The sequence below is a fragment of the Schistocerca cancellata genome, chromosome 1 (genome assembly GCF_023864275.1).
Source record: "Schistocerca cancellata isolate TAMUIC-IGC-003103 chromosome 1, iqSchCanc2.1, whole genome shotgun sequence".
Lineage (NCBI taxonomy): Eukaryota > Metazoa > Arthropoda > Insecta > Orthoptera > Acrididae > Schistocerca > Schistocerca cancellata.
In genome coordinates this window covers 334,577,560-334,594,280 of record NC_064626.1, presented here as the reverse complement: position 1 = coordinate 334,594,280, position 16,721 = coordinate 334,577,560, and the positions used below count along the sequence as shown (strand labels likewise).

General features: G+C 44.4%; 1 protein-coding gene across 1 annotated transcript in view; it reads right to left on the bottom strand.

The window, feature by feature from the left end:
- Nucleotides 1-723: 723 nt before the first annotated feature.
- The window catches only part of LOC126173411 (uncharacterized), a 128,304-nt gene continuing 112,306 nt past the window's right edge, over nt 724-16,721 (bottom strand). Inside the window, exons 4-7 of the mRNA XM_049920954.1 lie at nt 15,412-15,686; nt 13,202-13,582; nt 8,301-8,903; nt 724-3,027 (exon numbers count right to left, since the gene is read on the bottom strand). Of these exons, the coding sequence (XP_049776911.1) occupies nt 2,668-3,027; nt 8,301-8,903; nt 13,202-13,582; nt 15,412-15,686 (1,619 nt within the window). The 3' untranslated portion in view covers nt 724-2,667. The remainder of the gene's footprint in view (nt 3,028-8,300; nt 8,904-13,201; nt 13,583-15,411; nt 15,687-16,721) is intronic.

The window sequence follows — 16,721 nt, the reverse complement described above, 5'->3', positions numbered from 1 at the left end:
GAATTAAGAATTTTGCCTATTTATAATGGGTTATATTATACCTCTGAAGAACAGAACACTAACTATATGAGCGATGGAAGGTTTGAGTTTCAGCGTCCAGTCGTCTGAGCAGTCATCTGCGACGGTGAAACTGAATTTTGGTGGAAGAAATTTCTAGTGTCCGCATCAAAGGAGACACTCAGTTGAACAGATTTACAGAAACCACTGACAATTTAAACCAGAAAGGCAGACGTTGAATTGAATCAAACCCATCCTGAATATGAGTTCAGTGCCTCTACCACAGTCCAACTTCACTCGAGATCTTTGTTTTGTCACGGAGACCAAAAATGAAGTTTTTGACAAAAATCACAGACACTCTGTCATCGCCACCTCTCTCAACACAATAAACACTGAAACTGCTTCGTCTTTCCAGTTTAAGAATTATACAACACTCTTGTCTCAGGCACATTTAAACATCACCTTTTCATACAAAACGTGATGTCACCTGGGAACAAATTTAATGTTAAAACTTCAAGTAAGAGTCATGGCGGTAAAATCAAATAAGAGCAGAAACATGATAGATATAAAAAGAACATTAGAAATTTTTGCCGTCTAGAAGTTATTTTCATGTGCCAGTACTAAAAGTAAACACACAGATTCTTCTGGTTTATCATATAATGCGGAGATGACTTTTGTTATCCTCTTCTTGTTACAAATAATCAAGGCAGTTACATATCTGCCAAAAGTGCTTTATTTCAACGCATATTCTTTTATATCCAACGCACATTCCTCAACTGATAATACTGACTTAATTCAACAGAGCAACATTAAAGGTAAACTTTCGTAGGGAAAAACACTGTTTTCCCACACTATAATTTACCGAGCGTTGTTTCTTTTGTTTAGTTACCTTGTAACTACGGTTTCTTCCTTTATGGAAAGTTAAAACATGTTAATATTAATTACACACTTGGATTAAACTGTACAAAAATGTATTTTGATTAAAATAGTGGACACTGACTATTACATTGGTCCCTTCCTGAGAGATTTCACATTTGAAAGGTAAAGTTTTTTCTAGTAATAAATCTCACAATATGAAGTAAGTCCGGAATCATACATAATTAGATGCTTTTCAGTAATTACTACTGGAATAATTACTTTAGGAAAGCTAGAAAATTTTAACGAGAGAGTGCTAACCTTGTATCACTTTGGTCAATAGGAGAACAACAGCTGGACACTGGAGTGTTTTACTGAACTGTTCTGACTTATATATAATAGTTGTGTCATTAGTTACAATTAAAATATAAATAACTTAAATTATAAACGATAAATTATGTTCATATAAATAGGAGCATTGTAATGATTTACATATAATGGGTGTAAAAAATGACGTGTCATAGTGGCATGAATAACATCAAACGAGATGAAAAAATCTCGAAAAGGAAGCGCAAAGAATGCAAGTGCATCCAAAGATCGATGTACTTTCTCATTTTTTTCTTTTTTTTGGAAAAATAACAGAAGTTCTTTTTTCTCGGTGATTAAAACAAAAGAAAGAATGAACTCTGACAACACGTAACAGCAGCGCTGTATAGAACTACTATTAAGAGTCTGCAATATTGACTTACTGAATATCTCGCTTTTCTAACTTAAAGTAGAAAAGGTGTCAATGACACAATTACGAATCATTTTGAAAAATGAGGTTGTGCTTAATTTTAGGATAGTCTTAAATTAAATGACTGATCTGCCGTTAAGTCATTTTAAAGTCCATTAAAATGGCCTAACTGCAGGTAAAATGCTAAGACTCTTTCAAAAGGTAGGGCAGTTGCAACAGGTCATTTCAGTCTTTTCAGCCCTAGGCCGAAAGGATTTCTAGTCTCACGACTGCAATCCTTTCAAGGAAGTCACGTTTCCGAAATGCTGGCGAGATACCTCCCGTGCTATCCGAGCAGCACACTTTCACGTTTCCCACACATCTCACTTCCCTATGAGTTCGTAAGGGCTCTTGCTGCCACCTCAACGTCGTAACTGAAATCTGCGTTGAGTTACTCACTTCCTTCTAAGCTGCCAATGTGTTGCTTTTACAGTGAACTAAACTGGAGCTACAAATTGCTATGTACCCTGAGTTATTTAAAGAAAAAAAAACGCTGTATTTGTGGACACACCGCTAAATATCCCAAGAATTTTGCTTGCCCTGACCCTAACACTATGTACCGTACGGACGGGAGCCCAAAAACTTGTTACCAAAGAAAGAAGGGAGTACTCAGCACAGAAAACCATCGCAAAACAGGTGAACACAGTCCGTCGCACTTGTGGTCGTCGTTGTAGTAGCTGACTTACGGCGAAAGTGTTTTATTTTTATCCAGCAGAATCTTTAGTAGTGCACTCTCTTCTTGACGTCATGTGTTCTTGTATTGCTGTAAAGTGCTCATTGCCAAACTCAATGAAACTTTTAGCACGAAACAGACGAGACTGACGATGGTCTATTGTGTGAGGTGTAAACTGGTCTGCAGACGGCTCGTCTTCCAGTTACGACGTTGCCGGTTTCCAGTGATGGACAGCGCGGTCGATTTACGCCCACAACGGCGCTGCCCCACTTGCTCACTGCATCAGAACCGGTGAGGTGGGCCAGCGGGTGGCGGAGACGTGGCGGCAGCGGGGCTGCGGTTACGTCTAGGAGCAGGCTAGAAGGGCTCAGTTGGGACAGGGGCCCGCGGCGACCTTGACGAATTCCGCGGCGTGCTCGAAGGGTCCCGCAGGTGCGGAGGGCCGGTGCAGGAAGGCGGACACGGAGGGCACGAAGCCCAGGCCGGACGATCCGGCGCCGGCGCCCTTGCGGTCGATGGCGCGCACGCGCACGAACAGGAAGGCGGCGACCAGCGAGGCGACCACGAGCAGCAGCAGCAGCATCACCAGCCCGCCCACGAAGCTGGGCACCGACATGCAGATGTGCTCGCCGTCGGCCGCGCGCGGCGCCGCCTGGATCACCACCGTCTCGTTGGCTGTCGAGCCCGAGCCGCCCAGAGCGAAGTTCACGTCTCCCGGAGCCACAACCTGAGACAGAGAACAAAATTATTACCAAATCACATCTTAAAGTGAAATATATTCATCACCATTGTCACCAACAACGGCCTTGCCGCAGTGGTTACACCGGTTCCCGTGAGATCACCGAAGTTAAGCGCTGTCGGGCGTGGTCGGCACTTGGATCTCTACATCTACATCTACATCTACATCTATACTCCGCAAGCCACCTGACGGTGTGTGGCGGAGGGTACCTTGAGTACCTCTATCGGTTCTCCCTTCTATTCCAGTCTCGTATTGTTCGTGGAAAGAAGGATTGAAACTTCCTGGCAGATTAAAACTGTGTGCCCGACCGAGACTCGAACTCGGGACCTTTGCCTTTCGCGGTCCCGAGTTCGAGTCTCGGTCGGGCACACAGTTTTAATCTGCCAGGAAGTTTCATATCAGCGCACACTCCGCTGCAGTGTGAAAATCTCATTCTGGGAAGGAGGATTGTCGGCATGCTTCTGTGTGGGCTCTAATCTCTCTGATTTTATCCTCATGGTCTCTTCACGAGATATACGTTGGAGGGAGCAATATACTGCTTGACTCTTCGGTGAAGGTATGTTCTCGAAACTTAAACAAAAGCCCATACCGAGCTACTGAGCGTCTCTCTTGCAGAGTCTTCCACTGGAGTTTATCTATCATCTCCGTAACGCTTTCGCGATTACTAAATGATCCTGTAACGAAGCGCGCTGCTCTCCGTTGGATCTTCTCTATCAATCCTATCTGGTACGGATCCCACACTGCTGAGCAGTATTCAAGCAGTGGGCGAACAAGCGTACTGTAACCTACTTCCTTTGTTTTCGAATTGCATTTCCTTAGGATTCTTCCAATGAATCTCAGTCTGGCATCTGCTTTACCGACGATCAACTTTATATGATCATTCCATTTTAAATCACTCCTAATGCGTACTCCCAGATAATTTATGGAATTAACGGATTCCAGTTGCTGACCTGCTATTTTGTAGCTAAATGATAAGGGATCTATCTTTCTATGTATTCGCAGCACATTACACTTGTCTACATTGAAATTCAATTGCCATTCCCTGCACCTTGCGTCAATTCGTTGCAGATCCTCCTGCATTTCAGTACAATTTTCCATTGTTACAACCTCTCGATATACCACAGCATCATCCGCAAAAAGCCTCAGTGAACTTCCGATGTCATCCACAAGGTCATTTATGTATATTGTGAGTAGCAATGGTCCTACGACACTCCCCTGCGGCACACCTGAAATCGCTCTTACTTCGGAACACTTCTCTCCATTGAGAATGACATGCTGCGTTCTGAGTACTAACATCATCATCACCATGACCATTATCACGAGATGGTGGGCCTTTTGGTCTGTTCCGTCTCCTTCGAAACTGATCAGGCCATCTATTGATTAGTGTTGCTTAAGATCTTTTGGCACTGGCTTTCTATCGTTTTACTTTTTAGTGATTCTTGCATCTGGCATATGTGTCCTTTCCATCTTATCCCATACTGTTTTATTTTTGTCAGTCATTTTTTTCATGTTCACCTCAGTTGGAATTTCGTCAGAAACTCAGAAAAAACCTAGTCAATTACTACATTGAATTAACAGTATGCTCAGACCACTGGCTGGTATTTATCATGTGCTAATGTGCAACGGTACACTGTGAATACTGAAGTTATGCCATTTCTCTTTGATTGTGAGCTGGAAATTGAACCAAGTTTACGCTGTTTCTGTTCGAACGCGTTCAGGAACGCAAATAAAATGGACGAAAACATGTTTTGTAGCGTTCTCTCCACGATAATTAGAAAACAGTTTACAGTCCTGAATTGTGGTCAGCCGCACTGCAGTCAACGCAGAGAAAGCTACGCAGCTCTCTGTTTTCGGCTACACATGCTCTGATGTGACGTCATTCATGCTGGCTCTAAGGGCTTGTGTAAAGCATTGTGCAAGCAATATGGCAAGTTCTGTAGATGACCTGCTGAAGAGGTCCTTTCCAGTAGAGCTCTGGAGGAGAAAGTGAGAGTTAAAGAGTTAGGTAAATCTACTCCAAATTTAAATCTGATAGGGATGGGGCTCACTGATGCCCTTTTCAGGGTATTTGAATATTTCGCCTGAGTGAGCCACAGAAAAAGTGAAACGCTCTCTAAGGATGTACGAGTATGGTGGATTCTTGAGCAATACTTCATGTACTGCCGCCCTGGTGCAGTGGTCAATTTCACTAACAGACAGTTTGTCGGCTCAGGTTCTATTCTCACTGACACAATTTTTTATCTTATTTTATTCCTGACAATGTTAAACTAGTAATTATAAAATTATTCTGTGTAAGGTAACTTTTTGTTTCATCTTTAAATTCAGTTTCATCTTTTTAGCAAATACATATTTTATTATTCCTGTGTACTTTCACAGTGTCTGTAACAAAGCTTTTGAGATCTTTAGATTTTTTTTTTTTGTTAGTCATGCGAAGCTGGGACACGTTTTGTAAATGCTGATCACAGTGGGTACTGACCCAAAACTTATAATGGTGTCCATTAAACCGATAACTGCACAGTATTTGAATAGTGCACACGTAACATTACGAAATTTAGGAAGATACAACAGAAATATTCAATGGAAGTGTTGCTTGGGACCATTCACAACGTAAATTTTATGAAATTACGTATTACTTGACTATGATCCGCATGATTCCGCAAACTACAAATGTTTTCTATATACTTAATGAATTCTAAACAAATGAAATTAATGATTCTGTAGCACCAAACAGTTAACAACTGCAAAGCGAGGCCTCAGCATGAACGCTTGTAAGAAACATATGACGATGGAATTTTAAAAAATCAGAAACTGTTAATGGCTGGAAGTAAATGTGAACACGTTTTTTTTATATATTTTGCGAATAGAACCATCTAGACCATTCAATATATTTCTGTATTTATAACGACTTTTCGGCCACTGCCATCATCAGATCAAAACGTAGTATCTGTAAAACAATGTTCAGCGTCAGTCAATAAGACCTATGCCTACGTGGGACGTCAACCATAGTAAAAGAGCTGGCCGACCACTTAGTTGATTTTATTGATATAAAATGAAATTGTTTTACAAGTTCTAAGTTTTGATCTGATGACAGTAACAGCCGAAAGAAAGTTACAAATACAGAAATACAATGAGATGACAAAAATCATCAGATAGAGATATGCACATATACCTATGACAGTAATATCGCGTACATAAGGTATAAAAGCGCAGTTCATTAGCGGGGCTGTCATGTCTACTCAGGTGATTCATGTGAAATTGTTACCGACGTAATTGTGGCCGCTCGATGGGAATTAAGACGTCGAACGCGCAATGGCAGTTGGAGCTAGATTTACGGGATATTCCATTTCGAAAATTGTTAGGGAATTCAGTATTCGGAGATGCACAGTGTCAAGAGTGTGCCTTGAGTTTCAGGCATTACTTCTCACCATGAACAACACAGTGGCCGAGGGCCTTCGCTTAACGACCGAGAGCAGAGGCGTTTGCTTAGAGTTAGTGCAACAAACAAGCGACACCGCATGAAATAACCGCTTGAAATCAATGTGGGACGTTCGACGAACGCACCCGTGAGGACGGTGGGGCGAATTTTGGCGTTAATGGACTACGGCAGCAGACGACAGACGCGAGTGCCTCTGCTAACAGCACGACATCACCTGTAGCGCCTCCCCTGAAATCGTGACTGTATCGGTTGGACTATAGACGAAAGGAAAAACTTGGTCTGTTCAGATGACTCCAGATTTCAGTTGGTAAAAGCTGATGGTACGTTTCGAGGGTGGTGCAGACCCCACGGAGCCGAGTTATCAACAAGTCACTGTATAAACTGGCAGTGGCTCCATAATGGTGTGGTCCGTGTTTACATGGAGTGGACTAGATCCTCTGGTCTAAATGAACCGATCATTGGCCATTCATGAACTTCACGTTCGCAAATAACGATAGGATTTTTATGGATGACAATGCGCCATGTCACTGGCCACAATTGTTCGCGATTGATTTGAAGAACATTGTGGACAGTTCGAGCAAATGATTTGGCCACCCATCGAACATTTATAGTACGTAATCTAGAAATCATTCCGTGCAAAAAATCCGGCACAGGAAACATTGTCGCAATTATAGATGGCTATAGATTGAGTATTTGTGTAGGGGACTTCCAACGACTTGTTAAGTGCACGCCTCGTCGGGGTGCTGCACTACTCCGGGGAAAAGGACGTCCGATACCATATTAGGAGGTACTGCGTGAACGGTTGTCACCTCAATGTATATTAAATGATTAGAGTATCCAGAATGATCACAGACTCATTAATCATTTCACTGCCATTTTTTTCGGACTGAAAGATATTTATGTGTGATTATTGTAATTAATCTCGTAGACAGAAGTAACAGTAGGAGATAAATATTCCCCGCCATTTTGTTTCGTGATATTTGGAGGGGCTGGACTTACATGATTATTCATAAGTGCCGCGCAAGGTTTCAAAAGTTGACCGTACAATAATTAAAAGACATACAGAAAACAGACACACAGCTTTCCAAGGTTTTAAATCGAATTACAGGTGCTCAATATAGGCTCCATTTGTGATGGGGCAAAAGTCAATAATTGCGAGCAGTTCACTGACACGAATTGTTCGGACGGGCATGGCAGCAGCCCGCTTTGCAGATCTGTTCATTGGGTTGGCTATTGCAGGCGCGAATTAGTTCGATGCGACAATTCGGAGCCGAGCAGGTGTTTACAGTGAAACTTGAAGACGGCAACAACCTGCAGGTGTAAGCTGTAATTGTAAGACTTGTGCAAACCATTAGTAAGGGTTGGGTTGGGTTGCTTGGGGGAAGAGACCAAACAGCGAGGTCATCGGTCTCATCGGATTAGGGAAGGATGGGGAAGGAAGCCGGCCGTGCCCTTTCAAAGGAACGATCCCGGCATTTGCCTGGATCGATTTAGGGAAATCACGGAAAATCTAAATCAGGATGGCCGGACGCGGGACTGAACCGTCGTCCACCCGAATGCGTGTCCAGTGTAAACCATTAGTAAGCTTCCCTTTACCAATGGGTTATTGATTCATAGCAATAACTTGCAGCAAATTCTCACTGGTTCTGTAATAACCTATCGTTTAAGACATACATCCCAGTGGTAGCGCAAGTGTTAAGGAAATGTATTTCCCTTATTTATAAGTTGTTTACATCGTACTTGTGAGTGGTCGCTGTATTCAAGTCACAATCCTTTTAAATATGGGTGACACTGGTCGGAGGCAAACGTGTGGGGGAGAGCGCACCTGTATGACGCGGCTGGTGTTGACGTCGAGCTCCTGGGTGGCGGCCCTGCGGCGACGCGCGCCGTGCAGCAATTCCAACTCGACGGAGCGCGGCCGGCCTCCGAGGGTGGCCAGGTTGCCTTCCAGCTCGTCGACGACGCTGCCCCCGGTGCCCTTCCTCTTGACGGTGGTGTAGGCGTTCTGGTAGCCGGGCGGCGGCGGCGGCGGCAGGTGCACCTCGTTGTCGTTGGGCGCGGGGGACGACGGCGGCTGCTGGTTGCCGCCCGAATTGGGCTGCTGGTTGCCCGTGGTGGCGGGGTTGGACGTGGAGGAGGCGGGCGCGCCCTGCTGGGCCGACGCCTGCGGCTGGGGCTGCGGCGCGGGCACCACGTCTGGCTTGGGCTCCGAGAAGGCGCCGGCCGGGCCGGAGGGGTGGCGCGGGTCCGGGAAGGCGGCGGCGGGCAGCCCGTACTCGCCCAGCGACGGCGGCAGCGGCGGCGGCGGGCCGTACTCGGCGCCCGGCAGCGGCAGCGGCGCGCCGTACTCGGCGCCCAGCGACGGCGGGCCGTACTCCCCAGACAGGCCTCCGCCGCACTTGGGCTCGGGGCAGTTGTAGCGGCACACCTGCGGAACAACAACGTCTGGATGCAGACTTTCTGAAAGTCGTGTGAAACCGAGTAAACATCCAACTCTTGGGGAAAAAAAGGAGCAGCAGAGGCTTCCATACCAGTATTGTGCACGTGTGATCGTCTCACGTTTTAAAATGTTCTTGTCACTCTTGGTACTGATATTCCACATGGTCACACAATACACTAAAATTCTGTACACTATCTGGTCAAAAGTATCTACATCTACATCTGCATTTACATTTATACTCCGCAAGCCACCCAACGGTGTGTGGCGGAGGGCACTTTCGTGCCACTGTCATTACCTCCCTTTCCTGTTCCAGTCGCGTATGGTTCGCGTGAAGAACGACTGCCGGAAAGCCTCCGTACACGCTCGAATCTCTCTAATTTTACATTAGTGATCTCCTCGGAAGGTATAAGTAGGGGGAAGCAATATATTCGATACCTCATCTAGAAACGCACCCTCTCGAAACCTGGACAGCAAGCTACACCGCGATGCAGAGCGCCTCTCTTGCAGAGTCTGCCACTTGAGTTTGCTAAACTTCTCCGTAACGCTATCACGCTTACCAAATAACCCAGTGACGAAACGCGCCGCTCTTCTTTGGATTTTCTCTATCTCCTCTGTGAACCCGACCTGATACGGATTCCACACTGATGAGCAATACTCAAATACAGGTCGAACGAGTGTTTTGTAAGCCACCTCTTTTATTGATGGACTACATTTTCTAAGGACTAACCCAATGAATCTCAACCTGGTACCCGCCTTACCAACAATTAATTTTATATGATCATTGCACTTCAAATCGTTCCGCACGCATACTCCCAGATATTTTACAGAAGTAGCTGCTACCAGTGTTTGTTCCGCTATCATATAATCATACAATAAAGAATCCTTCTTTCGATGTATTTGCAGTACACTACATTTGTCTGTGTTAAGTGTCAGTTGCCACTCCCTGCACCAAGTGCCTATCCGCTGTAGATCTTCCTGCAATTTTCTAATGCTGCAACTTCTCTGTATACTACAGCATCATCCGCGAAAAGCCGCATGGAACACCATATTAGTGGACATTAATTTTTAGTGGGTCCATCCTTCAACTTTAAGACAGTTTGAACACTTCTGGGGGTCGCTTTCAGTGGGGAAACTGAATGCCTGTGGAAGAATGGCAGTCCACTCTTCTCAACAGCCGAAACCAGTGATGTTGGGCGCTGGGGTCTGGGGCGGAATCTAACTCATCCAAAACGTGTTCCATCTGATTGTGGTCGGGACTCCGGGCAGTTCAGTCCATTTCAGGGATGTTATTGCCCAGAAGCCACTGGCTTTATGTTCAAATGTGTGTGAATTCCTATGGGACCAAACTACTAAGGTCAACGGTCTCTAGACTTGCACACTACTTAAACTGACTTCATCTAACTGATGCTAAGAATAAAACACACACCCATCCCCGAGGGAGGTGATGATTATGATGATGATGATGATGATGATGATGTTTGGTTTGTGGGGCGCTCAACTGCGTGGTCATCAGCGCCCGTACGAATTCGCAATCTGTACACAGTCCAATTTAGCCACTTACACGAATGATGACGACTGAGGACAAGACAAACACCCAGTCCCCGGGCAGAGAAAATCCCAAACCCGGCCGGGAATTGAACCTGGGACCCCGACGCGAGGGAGGACTCGAATCTCCGGCGGGAGAGTCCCTGCTATCCGTGACATGGCGCCTCAAACCGCACGGCCACTCCGCGCGGCCGCCACTGGTATACTGATGCTGTTTTATGACATGGTGCCTTGTCATCTGGTTCAAACAGCTATCGTTTCTGAACTGTGTCAGAATTTGTTGTTTACCTACAAGGTGAATTAACCAGCATGATTGCCTTTCCCGTAACTTTGTTTGTAATGAACATGTGAAGAGTAGTACATATTTTTAAACACCACCCTTTTTTTTTTTTAGTAATGCACTTCCTGTCCTCAAGACGTGTTCAGAAACGTATCAGAATGTACGATTCACGTAAACACGACAACATTAAATACGTAACACAGAATTTAATTTGAATCTCCTGTACTAGCACACACTTCGCGGTGATATAACTTGTCCAGTTGCTGGAGTCTACAATAAACATCGGAAAAGGAAGAAGTTGCAGCCCAGTCATTCAGTCAACCGTCTCCAGTTGAAGCTTTGTGTGAGTACATCGTACACCAACGAAGAGAAGATACAAATACAACATACATAAAATTGTTACAGTAATGTTCTATATATGCAGACTGCAGCGACGAATGAAAATTTGTGCCAAGGTCAGAATTCGATCCCGGGTCTCCTGCTCACTAGACTGATGCCCTAACCACCACTCCACCCTGGCACAGTGGCTTTGCACAACTGCACAGACTATCCTAGCACGACTCCCTCCTCAGTCGAAATCCCATTCACTCCTCAGCCCACTTGGTATTTCTTCTAAACTGGAACATCATTGCAGAGCTCTCCAACTACACTTGAATAGCGCCTCAGCATCGAACGAAATGGGGGATCCTGCTGGAAACCGAGGCATAGCTGCTTTGATCAAATGAAACTGTAGGGTTCCTGAGACATTTTCAAGTTCCAGTTTGGACTGAGCAGGGAAGAATGCTAGGATAGTCCGTGCAGTTCTGTAAAGCCACTGTGCCAGGATGGCGTAGTAGCTAGCGCATCTGCCAAGAGAGCAGGAGACACGCTTTCGAATCCCGGCCTTGATACAAGGTATATTGAGCGAGGGGAAAACAACTGGCTGAACGCCTCTCTACATGCCATAATCCCCCTTATCTTATTCTCATGATCCCGGCGCAGATGTACGATGTTCGCACTGACGCTCTCCGACAAAGGTTCGCCGATTTTATTTACCAATAGGGTTGGGCGAGAACTACGTCTTCTTCTTCTCCCAGGGATCGCCATTTAAGCTCCCCGAATAATCTACGCTCAGTGTACGAACAGATTTTTTTTCTACAGATGTCGGCACAATTTTGTCTCTAAACGTGTTCCCATACCTCGGAAATGTCATTCTAAAAACACCGAAAAAACTTTGAGTAAAAGTGTTACGCAGAGAGGGCTTCTTTCTGTTGTTATCGGAAGAAAATATAATGCTTGCATAGTATATGCACATGTGCGCATGAAACGTTTGTAATGTTCAGGGAATCAGTAATAATAACTCTACAAAAGTAACATGTTATTAAGGGAATATTCGATTAAACTTGCAACAGATTTTCAAAAAGTCTGCCCTGAGTTTCATGACATGCTCGATACCTTCGCAAGAATGACCGTCCTACGTAGTCGAATATGGAAATTTGGAAATTTGTGGTAAGTTCCTATGCGACCAAATTGCTGAGGTCATTGGTCCCTAGGGTTACACATATTTAATATAACGCAAACTAACTTACGATAAGGACAACACACACACCCATGCCCGAGGGAGAACTTGAACCTCCGACGGGGGCAGCCGCGCGAACCGTGGCAAGGCGCCCTAGACCGCACGGCTACCCCGCATCGCAGTCGAGTATGTCACGATAGTGTTTCAGGTTACAAAACGTGCCACTGATTCAGGAAAGAATTCCAGCCGTCGTGACAACTGAGTTAATGCACACTGAGCTCTTGAGATACCTCAAAAAACATCGAAGCTTGTTGAAACAAATGAACGCGCTGATCACACAACTGGTCATGTCCGATCTATTCTACGTGGTCAAATTCGCCACTTATCTGCGCCGCTTCATCAATGTTAAAACGTTCTGTGAACAGAGATTGCCGTACACAACAAGCAGCACTGATTAATGTTTGTTTTTAACATTTTGCTTAGTTTGCGAAATAGTTATCCTATTTTTGTGTCCAAAACCGTTAATAAGACACCAAAGGAACTGAAGAATCACAAAATAAATGTAAACAGAGCCCAAACTCATGAATGAAATGACATAAGCTGTATTATCTTTAAAGGAAATACTCTCGAAATTACATAGAATTGCAACTTATTTCACTGAAAAGACGACCATACAAACACAAATGCTCCCTTTTGTGCAAGCCATGTTACAAATCGAAATAAACGGCACAATTTGCACTCAGCACTGTAGCTTATTCACTGTTTGGCGCGCTTCTATCGCAGTGTAAAATAAAAATGAACAAGAGTGTCGCAACTGTATTTGTTACACTGTGGATCGCCTATAAATGTCCAGTTGTTAAACATCTCGTTACATGTCACTGTAACTCTGTATGGCTGCATATTATAACGTTTACAGCTGTCTAAAGCGACTGAAATGGCATCAGATGCTGCTGTATTACGCACCTGTATGACGCACTGGAAGTGCACGTTCATGGAGTCTGGGAACTTGAAGGCCTGGAAGTAGGCGAAGGAGACAACGGAGGCGGACGGGCCGAAGTTCTTGATTTTCTGGAAGCGCGACATGATCTTGGGCCTGACGACGCAGCCGTACTGATCCACCAGCTGGATGGGAGCGCGTTTGCCGTCGTGTGCCACGCAGTTGCGCACCAGCATGTCGAACTTGTTCTCGTCGTCCTTGATGGCCAGCACCATGGTCATCGTCTGGCCGATCTTGACGATACCAGACACCTCTGATGCCCATGGGCCCTTTCCTACCTGGATCTGCATCCAGCACTGCAGATTGTCGCCCAGGAAGTTGGCTGTCACGGCGTGCAGCATATCAACCTGCAAAGACGAGAAAACAATAAAAATCTATCCTACTATATAAAGACAAGGTGTTGTTTAACATTGTTACCAAAAACTTCGAAAAGTGTTTGACCGATTTACTTCAAATTTTTACATGATATTCTAATAAACACTCATATGGACATAGGCTACATATATTTTTTTTAAGAAACATTGCAAGTTTTCTGTTAGAACATACTGCGAAAAAGAAAATGTTGTGCTGTGCTATGAAAACGTGCCATTTCGTTTTCTTTCTCATAGTTTTAACTACGACAGCAGGGCATTTAAACCATTAGACAGATTGTTTCTCCCACACTCTTTCCTTATGTATAATTTTAAACAAAAATTGTATACTCAACATTGGGCTATTTTTTTTCTTCCTCTAGCCCGTTTTAACAGAACACGGAAAAGTTTTATTTATGGCTTATGGACTTGTGGTTACAGTAGTTCTACAGAAACTGAATCGTCCGAATCTTTGTAATCCCACACGTTCGCAGATTAAAAGTTTGCGGAATACTGTTACTGGAGCCACTATCCTTAAAGATACAGTAGCTGCAGAGGTCTCTCTCATGCCCCATACACCAATGATCCCAACTGATTTATCCATTCATTTCAAGCGACTTCTGTTCCCAATCAAGATTTCTTTAGCGATACAAATAAACAAGATCAGCGAGATGGGCGGGGCCGGGGGGGGGGGGGAAGAGTAGATGAACGGAGGGGACAAGAGGGGGGGGGAAGAAATTGATACCGAGAGGAGGAGTAGGAGTTGGACAGAGAGAAGGGGAGGATGATATGGAGTGAGAGAAGGGGAGGAGGTGATGGACAGAGAGAGCGTGGAGGAGGTGATATACAGAGAGAAGGGGGAGAAGTAGGAGATGGACAGAGAAAAGGAGATTAGGACGCATATCCAATTGCCATACATGTTTAGCAATTGCGAAGCATTACCGGGTCCGCTAGTTCCTCACATAGGCTATGCCGGAAATCGAGACACAGAATCCCTCAGTCACGTAAAAGAATAACATTTGGTAAATTAGGTCAAAAGCGGATGTAGCCTGTAGAGATGCCCCTCGAAACAAGGAATTTTATTTTACCAACTACAGAATCATAGTGCTGTCTCAAGGAGCTTCACGTAGCTGTATCGGTCACCAGTCTGTGAAATGAAACGGAATTTTTGGAAAGCCAAACGTTCTTTTAGGGTTATATAGAGATGCAACAGATTTATTCTTATTTCAAGAGATAAAAAAAATAGACCAAAATGACCACCTCATGGACTTTTTGAAGTTCTGAAAATAGTACGGATAAAATATATGGAGGGAAAAATTATTTACAACTTCAACAGAAACCAGACTGCAGTTTAAGTCACAGAATATAAAAGGGAATCAAATAGAATCAAGTGGGACAGGGTTGTAGCCTGCGTCTAATGTCATTCAATTTGTACACTGACTAAGCAGTAATGGAAACCACGGAGAGAAAGGGAATTAAGTTTCAATGAGAAGAAATAGAAACTTTGAGCATGAAGATGACATAGAAATTCGGCTATAGACAACAAAAGTCTTGTAGAATATACATCATCATCCAGACAGTGGAAGTATATTTTGTTTTAGATCCCATGTTTCAGTGTTAGTTACGGTAGCCACTTGTTTCTTTCTTTTATATCTTTCTCTGTTTATTCCATTCCTTCCCGAAAAAGGTGTTCTGACAACAGTGATTCCAATCGAGGCGGAAAGCTTAAGAATGCATATTCCAAGAGTCATTCCACGTTCTACAGCGAATGTGCGATTTGCCGCAAGATATACCGATGCACAGCTTGAGAAGACTGCCGAACTGACCTGGAAGGGCCTGAAGGTGACGGCCTTCTCGTAGAAGTCGTACCACGTGCAGCGCAGCTTGCGCGCCTGGTCCCACACTTCCTGTACGTATGGGTCGTACTGGATGATGATGGTGTTCTCGACGTAGCTGCCGCTGGGCGTCGGCCCACCGTAGCCGCCGCCGCCGTGGTTCGCCGACGAGGACATGCCGCAGCTGTTGAGGAAGATCTCGAACGTGGCGCTCAGGTGGCCGGTGCCCGGCTTGAGGTGAACGCAGTGAGGGTCGCTGTAGAAACCTGCGTAACAACACGAAGTCCATCACATAACGGCTTTTGCATTGTATACGCCCAACGAACATGGGGTTTTCATTTTGTTTTGTCGGTCTATAATGAGTCAGTTCGTTCTGAACACAGCTGCTTCGAATAAAGCAGTTGATGACCGTTCTTGCCTATGTTTCTAATGTATCTTCCGTTCGTAAGTAGGCAACAAATCGAGAAATTCCTCTCTTCACTAGGCACACAGGCGTTGACAACACGAGGTTTACAAGAAGAGTGACAGCTGTACTCTGTGTCGTCTGTCCACAGTGTAAAAGGGTCCGAGTGCTTCGATTATATTGTGATCTGGAATATGTGAACATGGAATTAGTTGTTTGCGGTGGCGCTTAATGTTCTTATACCTGTATGTGTGTGTGTGTGTGTGTGTGTGTGTGTGTGTGTGTGTGTGTGTGTGTGTGTGTTTGTGCAAGGACATTTGATTTCATATTTACCGTTTGTCTTTTTATTTTACCTGCACTTGTCTGGATTATGATATACTGCTTGGTTTCTAAAAAGAGGTCCCTTACGCTTCATTATAAGTTACACTAAAAACATTCGCACTCTTCTAGCATTTTATTTCTAAATACTGTTTGACTACATGGCCGCTCTTTCCGAGATGTGTGGTGAAGTGTATTAACATTCGGTCGGAAACGGGGTTCGGTTTTCCAGCCAATTAACATGATTTATACTTTCCGTGATTTAAGTGAACGACGATTGGCAAAATAGTTCCTCTGCAGTATCTCAGCTGATTTCACTTTCTTCTCTTGCTCTTGTTTAATCAGATTTTCCTCCCAGTCTCTAACGACCCAGTCGTCAATGTGACGTTAATTATTATTGTTTTAGAAACCACTATTCTCTTTGCATACAACTAGATTTTTGTCTCATGTCAACGAAATTATTCTACACTAAATACTAAACGATAGAATCCAGTATAAGTACTAAATCAGTCACCTTTCTTTCAACTTAACGTTCTTTGCTCTTAAATACCTGCCGATTACAATAAGACAGATAGTTCGT